Source organism: Cervus canadensis, chromosome 13 (assembly GCF_019320065.1).
Source record: "Cervus canadensis isolate Bull #8, Minnesota chromosome 13, ASM1932006v1, whole genome shotgun sequence".
Classification (NCBI taxonomy): Eukaryota; Metazoa; Chordata; class Mammalia; order Artiodactyla; family Cervidae; genus Cervus; species Cervus canadensis.
This window is the reverse complement of record NC_057398.1, coordinates 73,058,297-73,084,783: the sequence shown is the minus strand read 5'-3', so window position 1 is coordinate 73,084,783 and position 26,487 is coordinate 73,058,297. Positions and strand designations below refer to the sequence as shown.

Here is a 26,487-nt window from a genome sequence, read left to right as displayed (position 1 = left end):
CTCCTGGGCTACTTTGTCTGAAACATCTGAAACAGCACCTAACCCCACCCTCCGTCCTTCTCTCTCCCATTACCTTGCTTGGTTCAAGAGCTTACCTGCTAATTGAAAACATCTGGTTAAATTCTGGGTTTACTGCCTCCCTCCCTCTCCAGAACGTCGGACCCAGGAGAGCAAGGTCTTTGTTACATGCGTCCCTGGACCTCAAGCCATCACACATAGTAGATACACAAAAGGACTTGTTGAAGGAATGGCCAGTGTGTCTCCACAAGAGCGCCTGGGACTGAAGCCGAGCTTCTGGTCCTGAGGAGCTACGGGATGTGGGCAGGGCACGTGCCAACCTCGTGTGGCAGACAACCAGCTGAGGCAGCAGCCTGAGCGCCAGCAAGGAGACATGCGCGGTCCCGGGGGTCTTCCTGCCTTCCCTCTGCCCTGCGCTCTGGGGGGGACAGACAGACGGTGTCCCAGGCCCCAACAGCTGCTGCCAGTGGGTGTGGGGGACCGCCTCCCCGGCCCTGGTTGCAGGGACCCTGGTCCACAGCTGTGCGGCGGCTCTAAGGGGGTGGGGTGCGGTGGGCGCGCTGAGGAAGGCGGGTCCGTTGCCTCCTGCGTGCAGGGATGCGCCTTCCAGAGCAGGAGGTGTCCGGGGAGGGCGCAGGGCAGGAAAGCCGGGTCCAGCGAGGGGCCGTGACTCCTCTGGGACGTCCCGGTTCCGCCCTGACTACTGCACTTAGCCCGAGGCGGGGCTGGTCTGGAGCCCGCGCGGAGGCGAGGGCCGCTGCCGGCCTAGGAGCCTGGCTGCCGTCTGAGCCCGGGCGGCCGGCGGGGCTGAGCTCCGTCCGTGGGCGCGCAGAGCCGGGGTCCGGACGGTCAGCAGCATCTGCTCTTGGGCTGGTCTTCCGGTGAGAGCTTGATGGAGTCTGTGAGGTAACTCTCTAAGATGCTTCGATACTGCGGAAGGAAAAGAGGCGTCAGCGTTCGCCTCCCGGCCGGCCGGGCTCCCCCTTCCCCCTATTTCTCAACAGCCGGTGGCTTTTAGTTCCCTCGCCTTGTGCTGCTGGGAAGCCCTGGGGAGGTCTTCCCCGCCGACTCCTGCCTCACCGCCTTCTCCAGCTCCTTCCCCGGAGCCCAGAGCAGGCGGGCGGCTGCTTGAGCAGCCCAGGTCTCCTGACCTCCAGCTAGGTCCCCTCACTCACCAGTCTCCAGAGAGGCCGTCTGACCTCGGGCAGAGATGATGACAGCCTGCTGCTCGTGTCTGCAGACGATGTCCCCACACCCCAACCTTCTCTGTGTCCAGCTCCCAACCTCCCCTCATCCTGTGTCCCCGCCCCCCCCATGTCCAGGGAGCCCTCCCCAAAACAGACTCAATGTTTCTACTGGGCCTCTTTACTTCTCTGCCCACCTTCCCAAAGTTTCCTGTCCCAACAAAGTCCAGAGGAAGCCTGCGGTCAGTCTGACATGCCTTTCCCCGCCCGGCTGGCCGCTCCTCAGCCATGAGCCACCCTGCTTGGTGCAGGGGTGAGGCGGGGAGGCCGTCCTCCCTTGAGGAGATAGATGGGCCTCTTCTTAGAGGGATCCTGTCTCTTTCGCTGCTCACGCTCCTCCATCTCTGAGCTCCCAACCCTTATGCTCCTTCCACGGCAGGTGTTGTGTGTGTGGTGGTGAGTGAGTGAGTGGATATGCTGGTGTGGACCTGAGCTGGGAACCCGCCCCCTCCAAGGGCTGTCTCAAGCGCCCCTCTGAGGGGACAATTTCCAGAATGACGCCTGTGCCTTTACTTCCTCTCTGGGTCCCAGCTGGAGAATGTCAACCAAATTTTTAGTGCCCATGACTCTGGATCGCGGAGGCTGCTTCACCCTCATGAGGGTGGCCCCCAAGACACACGAGAAGGTCCTCTGATGCCCCGCTGCTCGCTGCCACCCCCAGGCTAGGCAGTAGTTCCGCCTGACGGCCCAGAGCTCAGAGCGCCGGGCCTGGGACCCAGCCTTTCTTCAAGTGTTTGCTTCTTGCAGAGCCCCCATCTCTCAGCTGCTCCCTGGTAGGGTGTCCTGGCCAGCAGAGCACAGCTGCCCTTAGTCAGCCTGGATGATGGGCCTGGAGTAGCCCTCAGCAAATTCTTTGGGGATATTAGAATTTTATTTGTCATATATGTATGCATGCCTGCTAAGTCCCTTCGATTGTGTCCAACTCTTTGTGACCCCATGGACTGTAGCCTGCTAGGCTCCTCTGTCCACGGATTCTCCAGGCAAGAATACTGGAGTGGGTTGCCATGCCCTCCTCCAGAGAATCTTCTTGACCCAGGGATGGAACCCACTCTCTTACATCTCATGCACTGGCATGTGGGTTCTTTAGCACTAGCGCCACCTGGGAAGCCTTGTTTTATATATTAGTTTTGGGGAGTGGGGGCCAGTGTCTCCCAATGAAAGTCTGTCCCTCCAGGGATGTCTCCACACCCCAGCCCCGTATCCCCCTCTGCTGGGGAGGATCCTAGCCCACTGCTTGTAGACCCAGCCCGGCACACCCCAGATTTCTGCAGCTCCTCACCCCAAAAGAGCAGACTCCTATCCAGAGGTGCTCAAGTAGAGAAAATGGCCCAAGAAGCTCCTTCTCCCAGTACCACCGAGGCCTGGTGTGCGGGCTGGGGTCTGCATGGCTCGGGACACCGCCTAGCCCTGCAGTCAGCCCCTTCTGCAGGGCCTGCATGCTCCACCGAGCCGACTGAGGTTAAAAGCCTGACTCTTCTGAGCCTCACGGGGAAGGGCAAGGAGGAGCTGGACATTACTGTTTAAGTCCCCACTTTAAGCTGACCGATCCACTGCTTCCAGAAAGACAGGCTTTTGAAAAGAGCCTCTAATTTTGGTACTTTGTCAGTCCCCCTCTCACCAGGAACAGCAAAGACACCTTGGCTGGAATCAGAACATTTCTTCTTGGACCTGTTGGACCAGGAGGCTGGGCCTGATGTTTCACCACCCCTGAGAGTGCCCCAGCCTCACATCCAGGCCCGGTTGAGACCAAGAGCAGAGCCTGGGCCTTGGCCTCAATGCCGGACTTTGGGAGGAGAGTCTGAGCTGCCGGGGCAGCTGCGCGCTTTCTGAGCTCTCTGCGCTTTGCGGAACAAACAGAATGCTGCTTCAGAAGATGTGAGGAGCACACGCCTCCGTTACACAGGTAAAGACTGAGGTCTTCAGGCCGCTCTCTTCACCCAGGAATAGTCACATCCCCTCCAGGGTCAAGTCAGTGTGGAGCTCTTTTCGTTTATGACATCGTTTCACTCGAAAACAGTATCATCTTAATCCTGGGGTCTCCTACAGAGCTTCCAAGTCACTGGCAGACCATAGTGAGGCTCCCTATGAAATTCGGACCACAGTCCTCTTGGCAAGTTTGTGCATGCCGAGTAACATAACACCAGGAATCCTAACACATCGTTTCGGTGAGGATGCGGCTGCGAGTTTGTCTCTCTGAGCCCGGTCACCTCATGACCCTGCCTTTACATCCTGCACCCCAAGGACCTTATAAAAGTCCTGTAATTTCACTAAGCTTAGCTGTTAGTCAGCCTGCCTTCTCCCGGACATGGTAATTATGTCTTTCTCTAATTAACCCAAAAGGAACTGGGCCTCTGCGCTGCGGCCCACGCCAGGCCTGACCAGCCCAGCAGGGGTGGTATTGCCAACTTGGTAAGAGCAAAATCCTGTCAGCCCAAATCCCCCAAAGCGGGCGGGTTTCCCTTCTTTGATTATGAGGGCATTCTTTCTTTAAAATTAATTAATTAATTAATTTTAATTGGAGGCTAATTGCTTTACAATATTGTAGTGGTTTTTGCCATACATTGACATGAATCAGCCATGGGTGTACATGTGCTCCCCATCCTGAACCCCCACCTCACCTCCCTCCCCATCCCATCCCTCAGGGTCATCCCAGTGCACCAGCCCTGAGTGCCCTGTCTCACACATTGAACCTGGACTGGTGATCTGTTTCACATATGATAAAATACATGTTTCAATGCTATTCTATGAGGGCATTCTTAACCATGAATAGCTAAATACCTGATCCTTCAAAGTGGCCAGATAGGGACACTAAAGTAACTAGCTTCCTTCTCTCCTTTCAGAATGCAAACTGAGCACCTCTTCTGGTTTTCTGCCTGTAAATCACTCCTTCCATCCAGAGCTCACTGCAGAACTCAGGCATCCCAAGGAAGCTCAAATGCCATGTGCCCCAGTGGACCACATTGTTCCTTCTCTTGTAAGGCTTCTGCTTTCCCTCCTCTCTTTTCTATCTTGGTCGATAGCATCACTGATCAATCATTCCTCCATTTAGCAAGCTAGAAACCTCGTCATCAACCTCAGCAGCTCCTGATTCCTTCTCTCCTCTATTTGATCATCATCAACCGTCAATAGTTCTCCCTCCAAAGTCTCTTTAATCCACCGCATCCTTGCCATCCCCATCCTCTCCTGCCTGTACCTTCAGAACCGCCCATCAAGCTCATCTTCCCTGCAGCATGAAACTTCCCTGTGCTTTCGTTTAAAAATAGCTACCTTTCAGGGACTTCGCTGGTGGCCCAGTGATTAAGAATGCAGGTTTGACCTGAGAGCCACTTGCCTTGGGGCAGCTAAGCCATGTGCTACATCTACTGAGTCCAGGTGCCACAACGAAGACCCAGTGCAGCCAAAACAAATAAAAATAGCTCCCTTTTATTTAAAGCCTCCTCTGTACTACCATGCTATTTTATCTAGCCCTGGCAACAACCCCGTGAGGAAGATACTGTTACTTGTTCGTAAAGGGAGGGAAGCGATGGCTTAGGGAGGCACATGACTTGTCAAGGACACGGCGAGTAAGAGGCAGGATTTAAAGCCAGATCTGCTGACGTCAGAGCCCATCTCTTCCCTCCCCAGGCTGGGCTCCCTCCATATTCTAGCAGTGCCCCTCACATCCTCCTCCCCAAGTATCTGGGCTGCTGTGAATGAGCACGTGGGAATGAGGGACAGGTCCTTGGAGGAAATGTGTCCGTGAAAACTCTTCTTTGACCTTAAAATATAGATTTGCAAACTCCAGCTTCACCGCAAAAAGCCACATGTGTTTTTACATTCTGTGTCCTAGCACGTATGTTTGTTTTAGTGCAAACTGTTTCTCCTCCAAATTTCTCAATAATAGAGACATGGCCGGAGGACACACTCTGGTGGCGTCCAGGCCCCAGGTGGGCCCCCGTGTGGCCCTGGGGTCTGGCAGTGGGTCTAGGGATGAGGGGCCTATCGTATGCAGTCGGGTCTGCTGCTGTTGATCTTGAGAGCCTCACTGCTCACCTTGGCCCAGCGCCTCCAGTTCCCTCCAGGCCACATTTCCCCCTTGTTCAGATGGAGCCCATGGTGGTCCCCGACATGAGCCCCGTGGACTCACACCTGGGCCTCTGTCACGGCCTTCTCTCTGCCCTTCTGCAGCTGCTGCTCACGCCCTCAGTAGCCTAGCCGTCCACCTACAAACTGTGTCACCTTTCAACATCCAAGACAGGTCCCTTCTCTGGGTAGGCATCCTAACTGGCCTTGCCACCAGCACCTCTCGGTCATGTTGATGCCTTGGCCAAGCCCCCTCATGGCACTTTCCTCACCCCCTGACCATCTATTCTGGATGCCTTAATCCTCTACTTGACCACGGGCCATGAGGTCTACATCTCTAGCCCTAGCCTGACATCGCAAAAATTTGTATGGGATGGAATTATTTCTATTTTATAGATGAGGAAACTGAGACTCAGAGAAGTCATATGTGTTGCCCAGGAGTCCACCTGAAAGCATGAGGCCAGGATCCAACCAAGGTCAGTCTGACTGTGGATATCACACCTGTGACCTCTAGACTTCTCGTCATAAATTTCCTCCATCATCATGAGGGACTGACACGGGGTTGCCAATCCGTTCTTTTGACAAGTGAGGCCATTGGGAAAAAAAGAAAAACAAGGCAAGCTACCATCTACTGACACCGCTGCATCATGACGGAGACACAGCAGGAAGGACATGGCTTCAGGAATGAAGGGCGTGCCTTCCCCAGGAGGGACAGGTGCTGACCACACGCAGACCCTGGCTGGTGGAGCTGCTGGAGCTTCCCCGTGAGTGAGCATTCGGTGATCGCGGCGCCGCGTTTGTGGTGGACCACTGAGCACGCGTCACCCTCCAAGGTCCAGCAGCTCCCCGCGCCTTCCAGGGAATGGCCTGAGCAGGCGCGTCTGTACTACCGACTGGGTGACAGAGCTGCACTTGACCGGGTGCTGCAGATGGCCAGCCCCTGCTTCCCACTAAGGAGACGGTGAGGGCGGGTGGCCTGGAGGGGGTGTATTAAGAATAGCCCGCGAGGACAAACCCTAAGGTAAGGCAATGGGGTATGAAGATGGCGAGCGTGAACCCTCTCCACCGTGGGCAGTGCCAGGCAGACCAGTGACAGCGGGCTCCTCCGCAGAGGGCAGCCCTCCAGTCACCTGTCCTCATCTGCTCTCTTCCTCAGTTAAAAATCTCTGCCGTGATGGCCTTCTCCCTGCTTCTAAGAAGCCCACCTTGGCTGGACGTGGCACAACAGTGAAACGGGCTGAGCCCCTCCCAATGCCAGTCTCTCACGGACCCTCTTCACGGTTTCCAGACTCCACACAGAATGGCACTGAAACCCTGCTAATGCTGCCGGGCAACCTGCCCTGAGCTTCCCCTCCTTCTCCTGCCTCCCTTCCGCAGTGCGGGCTGTGTGCCCCGCTCTGGGCCCCCCACCCGTCCTTGCCCACCGTGCAAAGCCTGCGCTGCAGCTGCTCCCGTGTGGACCTGTCTTCCTACGAGAGTGAGGGGCCCTGGGGCCCGCACGGTGCCCGGCGCCAATGGCACACTCAAGACCTGCTCGTTGCAAGGCCACACCAAGGGGTCTACATCTATCCATCGTCTTGATTGGACCACGTCAGCAAATTCTCCAGGCTTGATTATTCCTCCTGGACCAATACTTAACACCACGGGGCTGCTCTCCCATCAGTGAGGACTGAACTAGATCACTTCTCAGACCCTTACTAAATTTGAATCTCCAGGGGTGAGGTACAGGACTGTATTTTATAGAAACTCCACCAATGATGAACCCACCCCCCCCCCCCCCGATAAAACTAAGGAAGCTTTATGCCTCTGGTATTCTGTGGTTCCAGAATTAGAGTACTGTTGAGCTCATTCAGCAACTAATGAAGATCACGAGCAGTCCTGTCCCAGCCGCATCCCTCCCTGTGCCCACCAGGTACTTTTCTAGATGCTTCTGAGCCCACCCATCCTAGGGGGCAGCCCTGGCATGTGCCACTCACCCTTGACAGAGCCCGACTGGCCAGCATCTCGAAGGCTTGTACCACGTTGATGTCATTCTTGGCACTGACTTCAAAATAGGGAATATCCTTCTCTTTACACCAGCCTTGGGCTACCTCTTGCGGAACCTGCACAAGGGGAAGAAATGACCACCATTCTTGTATCATCGTCACCATCATCCCTGCCGTCATCACATCCCCACCCCGATCATCACCACCATCCAAGCCCCACCTTCCCCACTGCCAGTCCTATATACTGAGAACCTTACATGTGGCTGTAAGCTTACATGTGCTATTCTTTTTTTTTAACGTAAACCAATGAGGTGGCTCTTGTTAGCTCCATTTCACACATGAGGCTGAGGACTGGCACGCGGAGGGCTGAGCAGGATTTGAACACAGGCCTGGAAGAACTAAAGCCCCCTGCACTATAGCATCTTCCTAAGGCCTACACTGGGAGCGGCTTCTTGCCACCAGCTCCTTCCTCAGTGCCTGCAAAGGCAAGGGGGGTGCAACAGACACCAGCCAGGGCCTGGGGGGGAGAACCCCATTCTCCTGAGCTGGCTTATCAGGCCCGTGCTGCTGGGCAGAGGCTTGGGTCCTACTAACCCTTCTTTCCCAGGGGAAAGTCCTGGGAGCAGCTGATAAGCTTCTACTCTGGACCACATGCTGGATTAGACGTCTGATCACATTAACTCACTTAATCCTCTAACAGCCTTGTGAGGTGGGTCTTCTTAGCTGCACTTTACAGGTAAGAGGGCTTCCCTGATAGCTCAGTTGGTAAAGACTCCGCCTGCAGTGCAGGAGACCCCAGTTCGATCCCTGCGTCAGAAAGATTCTTGGGCTTCCCTTGTGGCTCAGCTGGTAAAGAATCTGCCTGCAATGCGGGAGACCTGGGTTCGATACCTAGGTTGGGAGGATTCCTTGGAGAAGGGAAAGACTACCCACCCCAGTATTCTGGCCTGGAGAATTCCATGGACTGTATAGTCCATGAGGTTGCAAAGAGTGGGACACGCCTGAGCAACTTTCACTCACTTATAGGTAAGACCCCTGAGGCTCAGAGTTTCAGCAGCTTGCCTCAGACCACACAGCTAAGAAAGGCAGAGATTGGAGGCAGCCCCAGTCCCGGTCTCCCACGGCATCTGCACTGCCCTCTGCCCAGCCCTGCGCAGAAACTGTGCTTCTGTTCTGTCTCTCACTGGACTCTAGCTTTCCTGAGCTCAGAAAGAAACAAAGAAAGTCAAAGTGAAGTTGCTCAGTTGTGTCCAACTTTTTGCAACCCCATGGACTGTAGCCCACGAGGCTTCTCTGTCCATGGGATACTCCAGGCAAGAATACTGGAGTGGGTTGCCATTTCCTTCTCCAGGGGATCTTCCCGACCCAGGGATCGAACCTAGATCTCCTGCACTGCAGGCAGACTCTATGCTGTCTGAGCCACAAGCTCAGAGTCAGGACTTTTTAGCTCTTGGCCTGGCCCCACAAGCCACTCTCTACAGGCTGAACGAATATACCTCTACCCAAATGCAAAAGCCAGTCAGTTTGAGGACGTTGGCTTGAAGGCCCTGGCAGCTCTGCGGGTTCCTTCCAAAGACCTTTGGCTCCGCTGAGTTTAGCCTAATCAGTTATTCGGGGAATAGGGAATGACCATATGGTGAAATTTGCTGTGCCTGGTACTTTATAGCCATTATTTCACTTTGTTTAAGGGAGCCAAGGTTTTTTCATGACAAAGAATGACTTGGCTCCTTTTTCTAAACCCAGGGCAGCCAGGGGGAGATCTGAGACTATCATTTGTCTCCTGCAGGTTCTGGAAGGTGTGTCTTCCTGGGGTTAAAGGAGCTCCACTGTTGCCTGTCTCTTTGGTCCTTGCTGTCCCGGCCTCAGGAGTGGCCCAGGCACTGGGGTCAGCTGAGCGGCCTGCCCTCTGGGGTGTCCGGACGACATCCCCACACCTGCTTCCTTCCCCAGCCCCCCCAGGAGCTGCTGCACTGGAGCAGAGCAGGGAGCGGCCCCGGGCGCTGGTCTTGGCCTCTGGTCTCCAAGGTCCTCCTGCCTCGTGGTGCGAGGGGCTCCCCAGCCGGCCAGGATATCCCCCCTCCCCTGGAGCATAAGCGCCCCTGACCCAGCGAACAGCCAAGAAACCTCACAGCTTGGGCAAAATCCTGAACTATGTGGATGAAGTGTCAAGGACAGCCAGGTTGCTGATTATCATTGTCCTCACTGGTAACACACACATAATTGATCATTAGAAATGAACATGTCGCGATCCGTTGATGGCATCTTAGGAATGCAAAGGGCTTTGTATCTTTTAAAATCCTTAAAAAGACTTTGGGGCAAGGACTGGACTTACTCTTCTTGTTGTTCCCTCCTGCTTTATATCCTACCCCTCCCCTGCCCCGCCAGGTGACGAGCATCTTTCTGGGCTCCCTGTTGGTCCTTAGGAGTTGCAGTAAACGTGGAAGCGAATTGAAATGAACTCAGGTGCCTCTGCTTCTCCAGGAGGCAGGGAGCTTCTTCCTATCTCATGGCGTGAGAAGCAGAAGCCCAGACTGGTGCCCAAGTTCACCCAGAGACAGAGCTAGGAAGCTAAGCCCATAGACACAGCCTGCTGAGGCACAGGTAGAGCCCCTTCTCTGCCACGGACAGTGACCGACCTGCCCGCTGCCTGGCGTGACAGACATTTATCTCATTTCTCCCCACTCATTCTCTGTCCAGCTTTTACGGACTGGTTAAATACATCCTCCAGGATATCAGTTGAAATTGTGTTGCAAATTAACGTTCTTTTTATAATCCCCTCACCTCTTCCAGTCAACCTTAGAAAGTCGCCACGGGGAAGAAAATGACCCACACGGCACTTTTCACTTTTCCTTTCCAATTCTAGCACCAGCCTCATGATTTTTAAAATCGTGTTGTCTTTTATTTATAAAATAACAGTTATACATAACTTAGACTCTGCCTGCAGACATAAACTCAGGTTGTGGTACGTGGAGACACAGGAAGGGTGAAAACTTTGGAAGTGTTACTTCCGTTGATTTTTGTTTTGGCTGATGTGTCTCCATGCTAAGCTGCTTCAGTCAGGGGTCTGACTCTTTGCTACTCTATGGGCTGTAGCCCACCAGGCTCCTCTGTCCATGACAATATACTCTTAACGGGCTTCCCAGGTGGTGCTACTGGTAAAGAACCCAAATGCCAAAAACAGGAAACAAGAGAGATGTGGGACTGATCCCTGGGTCCGGAAGATCCCGAGGAGGGCATGGTGACCCACTCTAGTATTCTTGCCTGGAGAATCCCATGAACAGAGGAGCCTGGTGGGCTACAGTCTGTAGGGTCACAAAGAGTAGAACATAACTGAGGTGACTTAGCATGCACATACTATTAACATTTTACTTTTCATCAGCAGTCAAATGTTTGACAAAATTAGTCCATTTTGCCGATGTTTATCTATGATGCTTTCCCATCTCATATGCATCTAAAATGATCAATTGTGTGTCTTGAGATAGGTCAGATACATCTTAAACCAATAAAAAATAACAAAGAATATCTTCAGAAAACATAATCCCAATGTTATGGATCAGCAGTAAATCAGAAACTGCCTACCTGAGAGCAAAGAATTGATATCCTAGTGAATAAATTCCTCATAGCATAGATGCTAGCAGAGCTGGGTTTTTTTAACAGTTTTTTTTTTTCACTTTTACCTCTGTAAAACAGGTAGAGACTTTAAGAAAAACCTAAGTCGGCAATTTCTTTACAACTATCCTGGTGAGATATTGACTGATTGTGGTAAAATATACATAAAATATAAATATATATAATATATAAATGCAAAATGTAGATTTTATATTTATAAGTATAATATATTCATATAATTATATATTTAATGTAATTATGTATATTATATATATATAATGCATATTTATATATAAATATAAAATGTATCATTCTGACTATACTGAAGCATCCAGTTCTGTGGCATTAGTGCATTCACATCATTGTGCAACCATCATCAATGTTCATTTCCTCATCTCAGTCAGTAAAGAATCTGCCTGCAGTGCAGGAGACCCAGGTTCAATCCCTGGGTGGGAAAGATCCCCTGGAGAAAGGAATGGCAACTCACTCCAGTATTTTCACCTGGAGAATCCCATGGACAGAGGAGCCTGGCAGGATACGGTCCATGGGGTCACAGTCCATGGGGTTGTGAAGAGTTGGACATGACTGAGTGACTAACACTTCTTCATGCCACATCTAGCATATACATTTTAAATATTCATTTTCTTTTTGTTAAGTAGGAAGAACTTCCCTATATTCCCAGCCTACACATTGGAGATATGAAATTAAGAAGGTGGATAACAATCTCTTTCATGTATTAAGATTGCTGTGTGCTTTATAGGCATCATTGCCTATGAGCCTCAAATAACCTCATGAAATCTGAGTCTGGTGTCCGTTTCACAAAGAAGCTGGAACTGGCCAAAGACACACATGAATTTGAGCTCAGAGAAGGTGCTCCTTCAGGGTCCTTATCCACTCAACCCTGTGCAAGTGAGGACTATCTGCAGCCCGCTCCCCAAGCCCGGGCTTCGCCTCTCAGGGTTGGCGGCATCCTCTGCCTGGTCTGTGCCCTTGGAGGGCGGCCGCCTCCCAGCCTCACCTCTGGCTCCCCATCCTGGGTCTCTGGATCAAAGTCCCTCTGCGCGCCCCACTCCCAGTTCCTTCTCTGCACTTGGCTGTGCTCGTTTCATGCCTGTGAGCACTTCCTCACCCTCTTCCTCCAGCTTGGCCCCCCTCCAAATCCTGTTGCCTTCTCCAGTCGGGGGGTGGGGGAGCTCCTTCCACACCCTGTTCAGCACAGATCCCAGAGATGGAGTTGGGCTTGCCTGGGGCTTCACTGCTTCTTTCAAACCTTTATTCTTCCTCTCTCTGCAGAACAGAGCTCATGCCCCCGCAGCTGGGATAGGATGCCTCTACCCCTCTGAGTCATCACTTACGCTTCCATCCGGGTACCCACATTCCTTGGACACTTGTGATCTGGTGAAGCTTCCTTTCCACACAGCCCCAAGCCTCACACTTCCTGTCCCTCCTGCCATCTCCACCTCCTCCCCATTCCGCCTGCCCCTCCAGGCCCAGTCCAGGGCCTCCATGAACCTTTACACGTGGCCTCCTTTCCCCTTCCTCTGTTTGCCCTGCTCTTCAACCTCTGACAGCCCCCTGGTTCTTCAGTTTCTCCTGGTCTCTCGTCTTCCCTCCACGGGTCTCTGTGGCCTCAGCTGCTCTTATCTGGAAAAGCCTTCCATCATGGCCCCGGCCTTCACCCCATGCACTGCTGTTGAAGAGAACCACAACCCGACTCCGCTCAGCGGGTCTCCTGGTCTCCTCCCTCAGGGAGCCCTTGCAGTCCACCGTCAGTTCTGGACTTCGTCCTTGGCCAACTCCTTCACCTGTTTGTCTCCAGAGTATGTGGCATAACCTCACCGTGATTCCTAAGACTCCTTCTTGCCTCCCTTCCTCCTCCCTCTCAACAGAAGATGGGGCCTCTTATTTCAGTAAGAGAAAGTCAGACTCTCAGTCTTGAACACCCCTGACCTCCCACCCCACGACCTATAGAAGCAAGATACTAAAATGGAAGTTGTGGCAGAGACACTACCATCTGATAGATGCTGGATATCAAGGTGGTTGGGAGACAGCCCACCCACAGGACCCTGCACATTTCCAAAGGTTGATGAGCAAGAATCTGCTGAATGACTCCAAGCCCTCTGGCATGGATGGAAAAAGATTTAAAAGGAGGGTTTAGAAAGGATATTTTTTGCAGAGAACTGTGTTGGGAGAACACCCCCACAAGAGGAAGAAAGTATAAAGCTTCAACTCTGACCAAAAGAGGGCTTTAAGGAGGCCACATGACTGCTTCAAGGAGGCCACATGACTGTGGCTACAGTGGGCTGCTGTCTAACTGCACCCCCGGGATTTAAGGTGAAAGGCATCAGGGCAGAGAGAGGACGGGGCCCTGAAAACGAATTACCCAGGCTCGCCAGTGCAGCCAGCACGCACCGCTATGCCCTGAGAAGGAGAGGTGGGAGCCCCGGAGAGCTCGCCAGCCTCGAGCTGTTATAAACCCCATCAGGAGCGCATCCACAGGAGAAGCGGAACTGTAGGATGGAGGATGGCTCTTAAACTCCTAAATTAGGAACTGAGGAGAGAGAGGAAGAATATGCAAGACCTTTGTCATGGGAGGTACATTTAAATGTTCCACTGGAGGCTTCTTAGGACCCAAAGGAGTCACTCACCCAGAGACAGCTTGACATATCTGCTATAGCGCACAAACTATCTCAAGACAGTACCAGTCAAATAAAGATTTTCCTGCCCTTCTGACCACTTCTCCCTCTTTCTGCTTCACTCCTAACAGAGCCTGGAACCAGAATTATCCTGAGAAGGGAGGACGTGGACACGTAAAGTTGGCAATGGGATCTGCTTCCTAGGCCCCTGTGTTCTCACCTGCTGCTGGCCCTGGTGTGAACATTCGAGACTGCTTGGCTGGGAATGAACTTGGGACTTTGACTCTTATTTGAGATTGAGGATTTGTAATTAGAGAATTGACACTAAATTTGCAACCTGAAGTGACCAGAGAATTAATGACTTCCAGATTTCTATTTCCAGCACAGACTTCTCCTTTGAAGTTTCATTCTTATGTGTTCTAAAGTCTACTGGTCATCCCCAATCAGTTGTTCTACAAGCTCCTCAAACTTAGCATGTCAAATCCAAACCCATCTTTCTCTCCAAACAGGAGGCTCTTCTCTCCAAACAGGTGGCTTAGCTGGAAGCACCCTCACTCACCATCCACCCTTCATCCTTCCAAATGATGCCTCAGTTCTATCACTTTTTATTTGAACCCTTTTGAAAATGTGGTTCAAATATGATGACTCAGTTCCCCATTTATTTTCTCTATTTGAAACACTAAGACAACTTGTTCAAACACTCTTTGTGGTGTCTTTTGGGTTTTGTTTGGCTGAAGAGAGTCTTATAACTTAAGTTTACTTTTACTCTTTTCTTATTAGGAGACAATGATGAACAGAGCTTGACTCAATGCCACTGCAATAAGTAAATACCTACATAAGTGTGGTCACTGCAGTCATGGAGCAAGCAGATCATTTGTCAAGTGGCTAGCCAGATGATGTAGAATATGCTTAAGCTAATAAAATACATATTACTACTTTCTCAGAATATTTGAAGATTCAAGGATTCATAACTACAGACTCCCTATCTGATCTTGGGTAGAACTAATATTCTACCAAAAAAAAAAAAAGAAATACTATTCTACAGGTTAATTCAAATCCCACCTGCCTACTTCCTAGGCCTTCATTCTTCCATTTCCTGTCTCTAACAAAATTACCTCCGGTTCTCAGCTCATATCATGATGCTATTTCTTACCTTTGCTCCACTTCCTCGAGGAAGCCCTTGCTATACCCTGGGTTGACCAGATAGATGCCCTTTCACTGTGGTCCCCAAGGTGTTCTCTGTGACTGCTCATGATTTACCATATTGCATCATAATTGTCTTTAAAATGCATCCATTACTAGACTGTGAAATTCTTAAGGTAAGGACCATGCCCGCTTCAGCTCTGTATGTGTGGGACTTAGCCCAGCACCTGGCATGTAACTGGTCCTCACGTGTTTGGTGAATGGATGAATGAGCCGATGTTACCTGCCGGTCTGCCAGATCGATCTTGTTCCCGAGCACCACCATGGGGTAGGACTGCTCCATTGGAATGGTTTTGGCCAGAACATCACCCCTCCAGGTTTCCAGGGCTTCAAAGGACTCCAGGTCAGTGACATCAAAAGCCAGGACACAGCCATCAGAGCCTTTGTAGAATGTAGACACCATGGAGCGGAATCGCTCCTGGCCGCCTGTGTCCCAGATCTGGAAGGGAAAGAGCAGTGGCCCCATGGGGCTGTGATGAGTGGCTGAAAGGACATTCAACCAGGCCACCTCATGTCAAAGCTTCCTTTCTGGGTAGGGGGCAGACAGCCCTGGTAAAGTTGCATGCGGTCCTTCCATACACAGACATGACTCTCTGTCATTCACGTACACTACAGAATCTGCACTAATATTTAGCTTCCCTGTGGCTCAGACGGTAAAGAATCTACCTGTAATGCAGGAGACCCAGGTTTGATCCCTGGGTCCGGAAGATCCCCTGGAGAAGGGAATGGCTACCCACTCTAGTAGGATTCTGGCCTGGAGAATCCAATGGACAGAGAAGCCTGGCGTGTTACAGTCCATGGGGTTGCAAAGAGTCAGACACGACTGAGCTACTAACACTCTTAAGAGTACTTTCACATCTGAGCCCTCATTTCCTCCCAGGTCAGATGTGAAAGTACTCCTGAAGAACAGGCTTTGCAGACAGTACTGTCTGTTGCTGCTGCTCAACCCTGCTGATGTAGTGTGACAACAACCATAAGGTCACGAGGAGACAGATGGCAGGACTGTGTTCCATTAAAACTTTAAAGCAGATGGAGGACCAGATTTGGTCCGCGAGTTGAAGTTTGCTGACCTATGCTCCATTCTACTTCTGGGTGCACATTGCTGGGTGAGCGCCTGTCTGGGGACTGTGGGGTGACTTTCAGGACTGTATGTTGAAGAAGGGATGGGAGGGCTGCTCACCTGTAGCTTCAAGGTTGTGTCATCCAGTATGATAATCTTGGAGAGGATGCTGGCCCCCAGTGTGGTCTGATAGTCTTCGTAAAACGTCTTATGCACATATCGGTGGAGGAGGGAGGTCTTTCCAACACTGAGAGAAAAAACCAGGACACGTGAATACACATCCCCATACCATTCTCAGCATCTTGCCCCTCTCACCAGCATTTCTCTCTGAGACTCTGAATTTCTAACATTTGCAGTTTGAATAGCAAGGGACTAGGGAATGGACTCTAGAAATAGGGACCAAAGTGAGCAGAGAAGTTTGTAGAGAGCTGAGTGCCTCCCAGCAAAACAGCCAGACCTTTCCTGTATGTGGCGAGATGGAGGAAGGCAGACATGCCAAATGGTTTGCCTAGTTCACACATCTGGTTACTGTGGCCTTGCTGCAGAGCTGGGGTCAGAGACCAGGTAGTCTGACTCCCGGCCTGTTTCTCCTACCTCGGCTCCCTTCCTTGGGGTGGAACACCCCCCCTGGTGCCACCCTGAATCAGAAAGGGACCCTTGGAAGCAGGCAGCACATCCTGGATGTCTCACTGTCCTTGGCAGAGGCTGCTTCCCAGCCCCCAGGCCCCGAGCTGAACTTGGCTTACCCCAGGGCTCCAATGATGATGAGCTTGAGGTCCACCTTCTTCCGAGGATTCATGGAGGGGCTTCAGAATCTGCAGGGAAATAGAAGTCGTTCCCCAGCTGGCCAGAGGCCCCCGTGGCCTTTGTCACTGGGGCTGGCCTCTCCTTTCCCCTGTCATGTGCAGATCCCTACCAGGGGCTTGGGTGGGCTTGTTCTGCAGAGGCAGATGACTTAGCAACCCTTACACACCCCTGCCCTCACTTCTCCTGGGGGTCTCTCTGGGGCTGGAAGGATGGTGGCCCCATGGGACAGGCTGTCCTCTCACCTTTAGCTCTACCCACCCTGCTCTTGGAGGCAGCAGCCTGGAGCGCCAAGGCTGGACTGGACTGAACAGAGGCCTTGCAGACAGTCAAGCCTGGAGCCGGGGATGGAGGGCAGTGCGGGAAGAGGAGATGGGGGCGGGACAAGGGGCCCATTGTTCGGACGGCAGAGAGGCCTCTGGTGGAACGGTGCCCTCCCCCAGCCCGAGGTGCTGCTGCCTTGGCAGAATCAAAAGGCTCTTCTCTCATGCAGCTGGTGGGGGTGTGATTGGTACATGTTTCTGGAAAGCTGCTTGGCAGCAAGTACGGAGAGCCTTAAAAATGTCCCGGCCCTCCACTTCTAGGAATTTGTTCTAAAAAAATTATCTGAAATGCGGGCAAAGGCTCTTGTTCAAGAAATTTCTTCCCCAGTGTCATTTATAAACATCCAACAAATAAGAAGTGGTTAAAAAAATTATGGCACAGAGTGAACTCTTAAGCAGTCATTACAATGGAGTTTGTGAGTGTGTTATAATAGTGTGGGAAAATGCTTATGCCATGGGATCTAAATGAAAACCAAAAGACCCTAAACTGCAGAAACCATACCAGCCCCCCACCCCCATCCCTACCCCCACCCCCATCCCCACCCCCACCCCCATCCCCACCCCCAGTATTGAAATGAATTCCTGTGGTGTGCTTAATTGCTCAGTCATGTCCAATTCTTTGGGACCCCATGGACTGTAGCCCACCAGGCTCCTCTGTCCATGGGATTCTCCAGGCCAGAATACTGGAATGGATTGCCATGCTATCCTCCAGGGGATCTTCCTAACCCAGGGATTGAACCCAGGTCTCCCACATTGCAGGCAGATTCTTTACCATCTGAGCCACTAGGGAAGCCCAAGAATACTAGAGTGGGTAGCCTATCCCTTCTCCAAGGGATCTTCCCGACCCAGGAATTGAACCAGGGTCTCCTGCCTTGCAGGCAGATTCTTTACCAGCTGAGCTACCAGGGAAGCCTGAAATGAATTCCTACCTTCATGGAAAAAGTTCTAGATGGAAATATAAAAAATATAAAAATATATAAAAAATGTAAGTGATTAATTCTGGGTAGTAGAAAACTACATGATTTTAATTTTGTTCTCTTTACTTTTTAGTATGTTCCATTTTTTTTTTTTTTACAGCAAACATGTCAAAGATGTATTGTTCCTGTAAGAGGAAAATACTTATAGGTATGTTTATATATATGCGTGCATGCTAAACCGCTTCAGTTGGGTCCAACTCTCTGCGCCTCTATGGACTGTAGCCCGCCAGGCTCCTCTGTTCATGGGCTTCTGTAGGCAAGAATACTGGAGTAGGTTGCCATGTTCTCCTTGAGGGGATCTTTCAGATCCAGGGATTAAACCTGCATCTCTTAATGAGGTAGATGAAACTGGAGCCTATTATACAGAGTGAGGTGAGTCAGAAAGAAAAACACCAATAACAGTATACTAATGCATATATATGGAATTTAGAAAGATGGTAATGATAACCCTATATGCGAAACAGCAAAAGAGACACAGATATATAGAACAGTCCTGTGGACTCTGTGGGAGAAGGCGAGGGTGGGATGATCTGAGAGGGTAGCATTGAAACATATGTATTATCATATGTGAAACGGATCGCCAGTCCAGGTTTGGTGCATGAGACAGGGTGCTCAGGGCTGATGTACTGGGATGACCCTGAGGGATGGGATGGAAGGGAGGTGGGAGGGGGGTTCAGAATGGGGGACACATGTACACCCATAGCTGATTCATGTCAATGTATGGCAAAAACCACCACAATATTGTAAAGTAATTAGCCTCCAATTAAAATAAATAAATTTTAAAAAAACCTGCATCTCTTACGTGTGCTGCATTGACAGATGTGTTCTTGACCACTAGCGCCACCTGGGAAGCCTCATGTTTATACATATAATTACATATTTATGCATATATAATTATTATTTTTAAGAAGATAAAGCAAAACTGTTTCAGGGAATTGTGCTTAATTAGCTCTTTCATTCTACCCACACATATATACTACACACACATATATACTATTCCCGACTCCTGGGTCTTCAAATCTCAATGCACTAGATGTATGTGAGTTAAACTTGATCTAAATTTGCCTGGTTGAGGTATCAAAAGTTGGCCAACTTGAGCTTCCCTGGTACAGGGGAAAAGCTCTCCATTGGACATCCTGAGGTTTTCGTTCTAGTTCTCACTTTGCTTCTGGGGCCGGTTACTTCCTCTCTGAGTCTTGGCTTTCTGGCTACAGAATGAGCCATCTGGGTCCCAGTGACCCTTCTAGTGAAAAATGCTTTATCTATTGGAGTTGTAAGTCGCTGGACCATGAAGACTTGCCCTGGACACTGGGAGGAGCAAAAGACAAAGCAAATGGGAGATGCCTGCAGGGAGTCATTGGGAGAGACAGGACAGGGGTGACCGATTACAGCAGAGAGAAAGTGGAAAGTGTCCTGACCGAAGCCTGGAGAAAGTGCTGTGAGGAGTGTGTGTGTGTGTGTGTGGTGGCCGGCAATCCGCCTGGGCCCTGCAGAAATGATACGTGAGGTTGGGGGAATATTTCAGAGGAGAGAATGAAATAATCAGGCTCGGGGGATAGGTGAGTGGAGGACGTGGATGGTTTTCCTCAGGAAGGGTGAGGTGAGAGTGTGGAGGGAGAAAAGCCTAGGAAGGAAGCAAGGTTAAGAAGGGTCATGACTATCAGGCCAAGAATCTTGTCAAATGTTTATTTACTCATTTGTTTCCCACACTTCAGACAGGCAGAGGAAGAGAAGTCAAGGTATTGGCCAGGGCTGGTATGTTGTAATGGGGTCACTGCCCACCAGGAAACCAGCTGCGGGATAAGTGACTCAGAAGCTCCTGAGGGCACATGTCTCTGAGCATCAGTCACCACTCAGGAAAGGGAGCGAGGGTGGGCTCCTGCCTAAAGGCATTGGTGTAACCTGCTAGCTTAGCCTCAAAAGCCAGTACAGAGCCCTGGGGAGCCAGAAAACAGCGGGGCAGGGGGGCAGAAAGGAGGCCAGCACTGGCTGAGCATCCACAGGGCTGCTCCGTAGGACTTAGAGGGTCCTGGGCTCTGAGATGAGCACAAGGGGGCTCAGAAAAGCCAAGTCACTCGTAACGCATCTAAGGCCACACACGCAGCGTACGGATGAGCTAGTGTGTGAGCCGGAAGCCAGAGAGGCTGCTCTGTGCGTGTTGCCCCCTGACCTCCTGAGTCCGAATCTGTAGAATCTGTGTGCACTGGATCTAGACTATTCGACTCAGGTCTGGTAAACTCCAACCAAATCCTAGTCGGGCTGTAGGGGACCGAGAGAAAGGCAGCCAAAACGACAACAGGCGCAGCAGAAGCTGAAGGAACAGGCTGCTGGAGAGGGGCTCCCGTGTGCAGACTGACCAGGGGTCACTGAGTGCCCTGAGGCAGAGGAGTGAGGCGTCACCAGGCAGAGCCGTCAGCACTCACCCTAGGCTAAGGTTTACTTTGGTGCTGTGTGGAGCTCTGTGTGAACAGGCAAATAATGTGCATATCATTGTGAGGTTAACAACACACATAATACATTATTATAATGCATTTATGGCACAAATTAGGGCTCAAGAAATGTTAGCTATCTGATGGCTATTACTAGTACCCAAAAATAGCCTGGGGGATTGATGCTACTATTGTCTCTATTTTACCACTGAAGAAGCAGGTGTTTAGAGAAGCCAGGTATGTAGTTCACCTCTAGAAGCAGTCTGTGAGTGGCAGAGCCTACGTTAATAGTCGCTGGGATTTGAATCCAGGCCTAACTCCAGAGAACACACTCTTAACTGCTAAGTCCTACCTCCTGCCTTCTGTGAATCTGCACTGAGGACCACACACCCTCTTGGTGCCCCTGGCAGAGTCTTGGGGGCTGGACGGTTTGGGATTGACATGGTGCAGCAGAGCTGGGGAGGTAGAAAGCATATGTGTATAACAAAAGATCAATATCCACTCTGTGTAAAGCACTCTACAGACGACAATCAAAGACAACACAGAACATAAAAGTGAGCAAAGAATAAGTAACCCGCAGAGATCTTACAAATGATAAGTAGTAAGTTTTGAGCAGTACTCAAATCTACCACTTTTTAAGGATATGCAAAGTTAAAAAATACTACTTTTTTCACCCACCAGAACAGCAAAAATTAAGAAGATTGATGATAGGAACTTCCCTGGTGGTCCAGTGGTTAAGAATCTGCCTTGCCATGCAGGGGATGTGGGTTCGACTCCTGGTCAGGGAACTAAGATCCCACACACCATGGAACAACTAAGCCTGTATGCCACAACTACTGAACCTGCTCACCCAAACTGGAGAGTCCGTACGCTGCAGTGAAGTTTCCTGCATTATGCAGCAAAGATCCTGCATGCCACAGCTAACGCCTGGCATAGCCAAATAGCTGACTAAGTAAATAATAAAAAAAGCTTGATAATAACATGGAGAGAGGGGAGGAGAGGGTGAGATGTATGGGAAGAGTCACATGGAAACTTACATTACCATATGTGAAATAGAGAGCCAACAGGAATTTGCTGTTTGGCCCAGGAAACTCAAACAGGGGCTCTGAACCAACCTAGAGGGGTGGGATGGGGAGGGAGATGGGAGGGAGGTTTAAGAGGAAGGGCACATTTGTATACCTATGGCTGATTCATGTTGAGGTTTGACAGAAAACAACAAAATTCCGTAAAGCACTTATCCTTCAATTAAAAAATAAACAAATTAAAAAAAACTGACAGTAAAAAAAAAATTGGTGTTGACAAATGGGTGGGAAAAACTCTCGTTTACTGCTGATATACTATGAACTGGCACCGTCTTTTTTGAAGGGCAATTTGACAGTAACAACATTTAATAGGAACATACCCTAGATTCTAATTCTAGAAGTGTATCCAACAGAAATACACATATGCTCAAATACACATTTTTTAAAAAATGATTGCTGAAGAACACTGTAACCTAAATGCCCATCAGTAAGAGACTGTGGCATAAATTATGACCATTCATACTCTGGAATACTAGGCAGTTTTCAAAGGAGTCAATTAATGAAGTGGAAAAGGATGATGATTTAAGTAAAATAAAATCACTGAACATTTTGCATAGTTTGATCCCAGTTGTATAAAAACAAACAGCAGCCCTAAGTATGTGATCATATGTTTAATATTGTATTTATGCTTGTCCTGCAATACATAGACACTTTATTAATTCACTCCTTAAAAAAAAAACAAACACAAACTTCCTTGTCCTGCAATACAGAGAGGCTTCCCTCATAGCTTAGTCAGTAAAGAATCTGCCTGCAATGCAGGAGAACTAGGTTCAATCCCTGTGTTGGGAAGATCCCCTGGAGAAGGAAATGGCAACTCACTCCAGTATTCTTGCCTGGAGAAATTCTCCATAGAAATGCTGAATTATAATGGCTCCAGTGTTAGTCAAAGTAACCATGCTCTTAAGTCAATTATGGGGACTTCCGTCAGGGTCCAATTTTGGGCTTCCCAGGTGACTCAGACGGTAAAGTGTCTGCCCACAATGTGGGAGATCTGGGTTTGATCCCTGGGTTGGGAAGATCCCTTGGAGAAGGAAATCGCAACCTACTCCAGTATTCTTGCCTGGAAAATCCCATGGCCAGAGGAGCCTGGTAGGCTACAGTCCATGGGGACGCAAAGAGTCAGACACAACTGAGCTATTTCACTCTCTTTCTTTGAAATACACAGAAAGCTATGAATAGATACATGCTGAATGATTAATAGGTTGGGAAAGGTAGATTAAAGCTAGGAGCTATTGTTTAATTTTATATACATCTTGTTAAAATTTGTTACACAAGTCTAAGTTATTGTAATTAAAAATACCCAATAAAGATAACATTCCTTTAAAAAGAGCAGGTGGATGGATGGATGGCAGCCCAAAGTCATCTGAGAGGACAGTCACATTTGTGTCTGGGGCAGGAGAGAGGCCTCCGGGGACCATGGCATGATCATGAATTTCAGAGCCAGGATTTTCATCCCACCTCCATATGCTTGTGACCTTGGGAGAGTCTCTTAACTTGGTGAGCCTGGTCCCTTGTGGGCACATCCCTCATGGCTGAGGCTGTTTCTGCAGGGTAGCAACTGTGTCATGTTCTTACAGCGAACTGAAAAGACCCAGTTAAATGGTTAACCGTGGTGGGGGACAGAGACCTGACTCACAGTGCCTGCTGCTTTCTGTGGTGTAAAGACTCCCACCATGGCTGATTTCAAGTGACTGCTGTGGATCTGCTCCAGTACACCAGAGAAGGACCCTGAAGTTCCCCTGGTCCAACCTCCCACACCTCCACCATATTCATGGAGAGATGGAGCCAGACCTTCCCCAAAGAGCTTCCCTCCACGAGGCGTGGATTTCCCCCAGAAGCCACAGAAAGGCCCAGCTCCTCTGCTCCATGGCAGCCCTCCAGAGATTCATAGGGTTGGAGTTTTACTTGAGTCTTTTCTCCAGATTCTAGCTTACCTCAGCTTCTCCTCTGAGCTCCCTCACCTGCCCGACCTGGTCCTTCCCCTAATGTGCCCTCCAAGTGTGCTGCCAGGCATTCCACCCCTGCCCCCGGAACGGCAGGGATTTGCTGCAGTGGCTATTTACAACAGCATACTGCCCCCGCTGCTCCACCACCCCGTGTGTGTGGCTGACCCCGTTCCTCACCGTGCCTTCTCCCAAGACTTTCAGGATCAAGCAATTCCTGGCCAAGAAACAGAAGCAGAAGAAACATCCCGTTCTCCCAATGGGTTCACATGACAGTTGGTAACAAGACCAGGTACAACTCCAAGAAGAGACCTCGGAGAAGAACCCAGCTGGGTCTGTAAGGAATCCCATGTGAGAGGGCCCCGTGTTGATACTGTATCAAGGTTACTGCTATTTATCACATGTAGCTGAAAACATCACCACTGTCTGGACAGCTGGGCACATTCTACTGGGGAAAAAATGTTTTTTCTCTTTGTTTCTATGCTTATGCATTGGTAGGGTGGTTCAGTAGTAAATGTGTGAGTCCTTCTATTTGAAAAATAAAATAAAACAGCTTGGTCACTGGCCCCAGGATAACTAGCAGTAGGAGGGTGACCAGGATGGCATCAATGGTGACAGAAGGTGGCTTGTGGGCAGACACTGGCTGAGCTCACCAGGGAAGCATGTGCCGAAGGCTCTTCCCATATCCTCCGGGTTCTGCCTTTGGCTGGGCTTTGGCAGTGACTGTCCTTTTAAGCTTCCTCCCTCCCAACCCAGCTGACTCAGATGCTTTAAACCAGTGCATCCTCCTAGAGGCCAGACTGAGTCATCACCCTCCACTGTTAAATAACAGAGAAAAGCAGGTCTGGAAAGCAGGGCCCCTGTTCAGCCAGCCCAGGCCCACACAGAGCAGAGTCTGCCAGGGACTGTTCTCTTGCTTGGCAGGACTTAGCCTTGCCCATCTGCTGAAGCTGCAGTGTAACTCATTGCCCAGAGAGTAAGAAAGACGGAGCTGATACCTCCCCAGCGCACATCCCTCCACACATGTTTTTTTAAGCCAGTCTCCTAAGAACACTTGGACCTGCTCTGCTTTCACCTGCCCACTTTCCTTCTCTCTCTGCCCTTTTGGCCCCAACCAGGACCCAGACACAAGCTTCTGCCTCCTTGGTGTTGGGTGAGGGGTCACTGCTGCGGACAGGGAGGAGGGTGAGAGGCAGTGAGCCGGGCAGACGAGCATTCAGAAGCTGGCAAAGCCTGCCCCCTCCTCCTACTCCATGGCACTGCCTGCCCTCTCTGCTCCCACGCCTTGGCAAATCACAGAGGTACCCACCCCAACACATAAATGGGGTTTACAAGTTTGGGAGCAACTTTGTCTTTGGGAGCAAGTTTGTCTTTGAAAAGAGGCTATCAAGAGAGCACATGTCTTTATTGCCTCTCAGGAAGGCTTGCAAGTCTGCCTCACCCACCCAAATCCTAGCAGGTTTAGACCCGTTCCCTCGGGGAGGTGTACCCGCGGAGGCTCAGCGCTCCTGTTCTTTTAAGTTCTTTGGGGGTATTAGTCCTATCTCCCCAAGTAGACTATCAGTGCCTAGAGGGCAGGACAATGCCTCACACCTTTCAATCCCCCTAAAGAGGCTGACGCATGCCAGGAATATCGAGTCTTCAGTAAACAGTCATCTATCCACCCCCATCCATCCACCCATCCATCCTTCAGGATATGTACTGCCTATCACACATCGGTACTCTGGAGGTTGAAGATATAGATCAGTCACTATCTCCGCAGCACTTTGTGGTGGGGAATGGATCAGCCAGTCCAAAGCAATTACTTTTATTAATATACAATGCCTAGCAATTATATGACACTTTGCAGTTAACAAAATGCCATCACAGCCCAGCGGACTCCAGAGTTGGGAACAACTAGCTTGTGGCGAGCCGAGGTTAAGCTCTGAGTCTGTTCAACTCTGTTCATTGACTCGCCGAGCCCTGCAGAGCTATGCTGAGGAATATTTATGATTTAGAACAAAAGGGACGCCTTCCTACACCAGGAGTTTCCCGTTCTACCACGAGACCCTTGGGTTGACCCGGTTCCATCCTGGAAGGTGCCTTGTCAGTGTGACGGGGTGATGCAGGACCCAGCCCCGCCCGGCTCCCTTTCTTCCTTCCTCTGACTGTGTCCAGCCGCACCATCCTGCCCCCACCTGCGGCCATGCAGAGCCCCGAGCCGGGCCCCGGCTCCCTGGGCTGGGCAAGGAGTCCTTTCTGCCTTGGCTTGCTGCCACCCCCTGGGAGCTGCTGAGGCGTGGAGGGGATCTCTGGGCTGGATCTATGCTCCACAGCTGCCAGATTCAAAGCCTCCCTATCCTCCACTCCTCCCCACACCCCCGGACCCAAATACCTCTGGTGTTGCCGGAACAGACAAGAGCCAGGAAAAGCTTCCAGAGCCTTTTCAGCCTCCGATGGCAGGTGGGGGGTTTTCTCTGAGTCTGGGGGGCTCCTCTTAGAACAGCAGTCTCAGCTAGATCAGAGGAAAAAGGCTTTGGGAGCAAACTTGTTGAGGCCAAGTCACTTCCTTCTGAGTTTTCCTCCTCTCTCTTTATGCACAAACTTGGGAAAGTTGCAAAAGAGGCTGGGCCGGTGTGACCTCAGCCGTGTGGGTGGAGTGGGTGGGGAGGATGGAAAGCTGGGCTCCCAACAGACTGGATCTGGGGCCCCTGAGAACTGAGTTTACCGAGACGTTGGGCCCTGGGGCAGGGCAGGGCGGGCGGGGTGGATGGCAGGGGTGAGGCAGGAGAGGCGTGAGGGTCTGAGTCTGTGGCTCAGAGGGTCTGTTACCATAAAAATCCTCTGGCTGTTTTTAAGAACTTCTGCATCTGCTGCTGGAAGCCAGCCAGTAAAGCTGCCCTTTTGTTGGTTGAATTATCAGACTCACATGTGTCCTGCTGTCAGCCTGCTAGGGAGAGGTTCTGGTCCCCACACCTTGCCCTCACTCTTAATTAACGCTGCGCATGCACACCACATTGATACCTCCCTCCCCACCAACCCCCCACCCCCAACACACACACACACACACACAGAACCAGACTCGTGAGATGGGAGGCAAGTCCTGACATCTCCCCGGGGTTTTTGGGTAAGA

General features: G+C 50.8%; 1 protein-coding gene across 1 annotated transcript; it reads right to left on the bottom strand.

Annotated features, from left to right (window-relative positions):
* Positions 1 to 219: 219 nt before the first annotated feature.
* Positions 220 to 26,263, bottom strand: RAB7B (RAB7B, member RAS oncogene family). The gene is made up of 6 exons (XM_043485840.1): positions 25,750 to 26,263; positions 16,564 to 16,632; positions 15,938 to 16,064; positions 14,981 to 15,196; positions 7,301 to 7,426; positions 220 to 948 (listed from the first exon to the last, which is right to left on the bottom strand). The coding sequence occupies exons 2-6, from the start codon at positions 16,614 to 16,616 to the stop codon at positions 868 to 870; spliced, it is 603 nt and encodes a 200-aa protein (XP_043341775.1). The 5' UTR covers positions 16,617 to 16,632; positions 25,750 to 26,263; the 3' UTR covers positions 220 to 867.
* Positions 26,264 to 26,487: the final 224 nt, after the last annotated feature.

Coding starts and splice junctions, on each gene's coding strand:
- RAB7B (XM_043485840.1), bottom strand. CDS start 16,616: ATGAATCCTCGGAAGAAGGTGGACCTCAAGCTCATCATCATTGGAGCC. Junction 7,427..14,980: donor TCGATCTGGCAGACCGGCAG/GTAACATCGGCT, acceptor CCCCTTGTGCAG/GTTCCGCAAGAGGTAGCCCA. Junction 949..7,300: donor CCAGTCGGGCTCTGTCAAGG/GTGAGTGGCACA, acceptor TTCCTTCCGCAG/TATCGAAGCATCTTAGAGAG.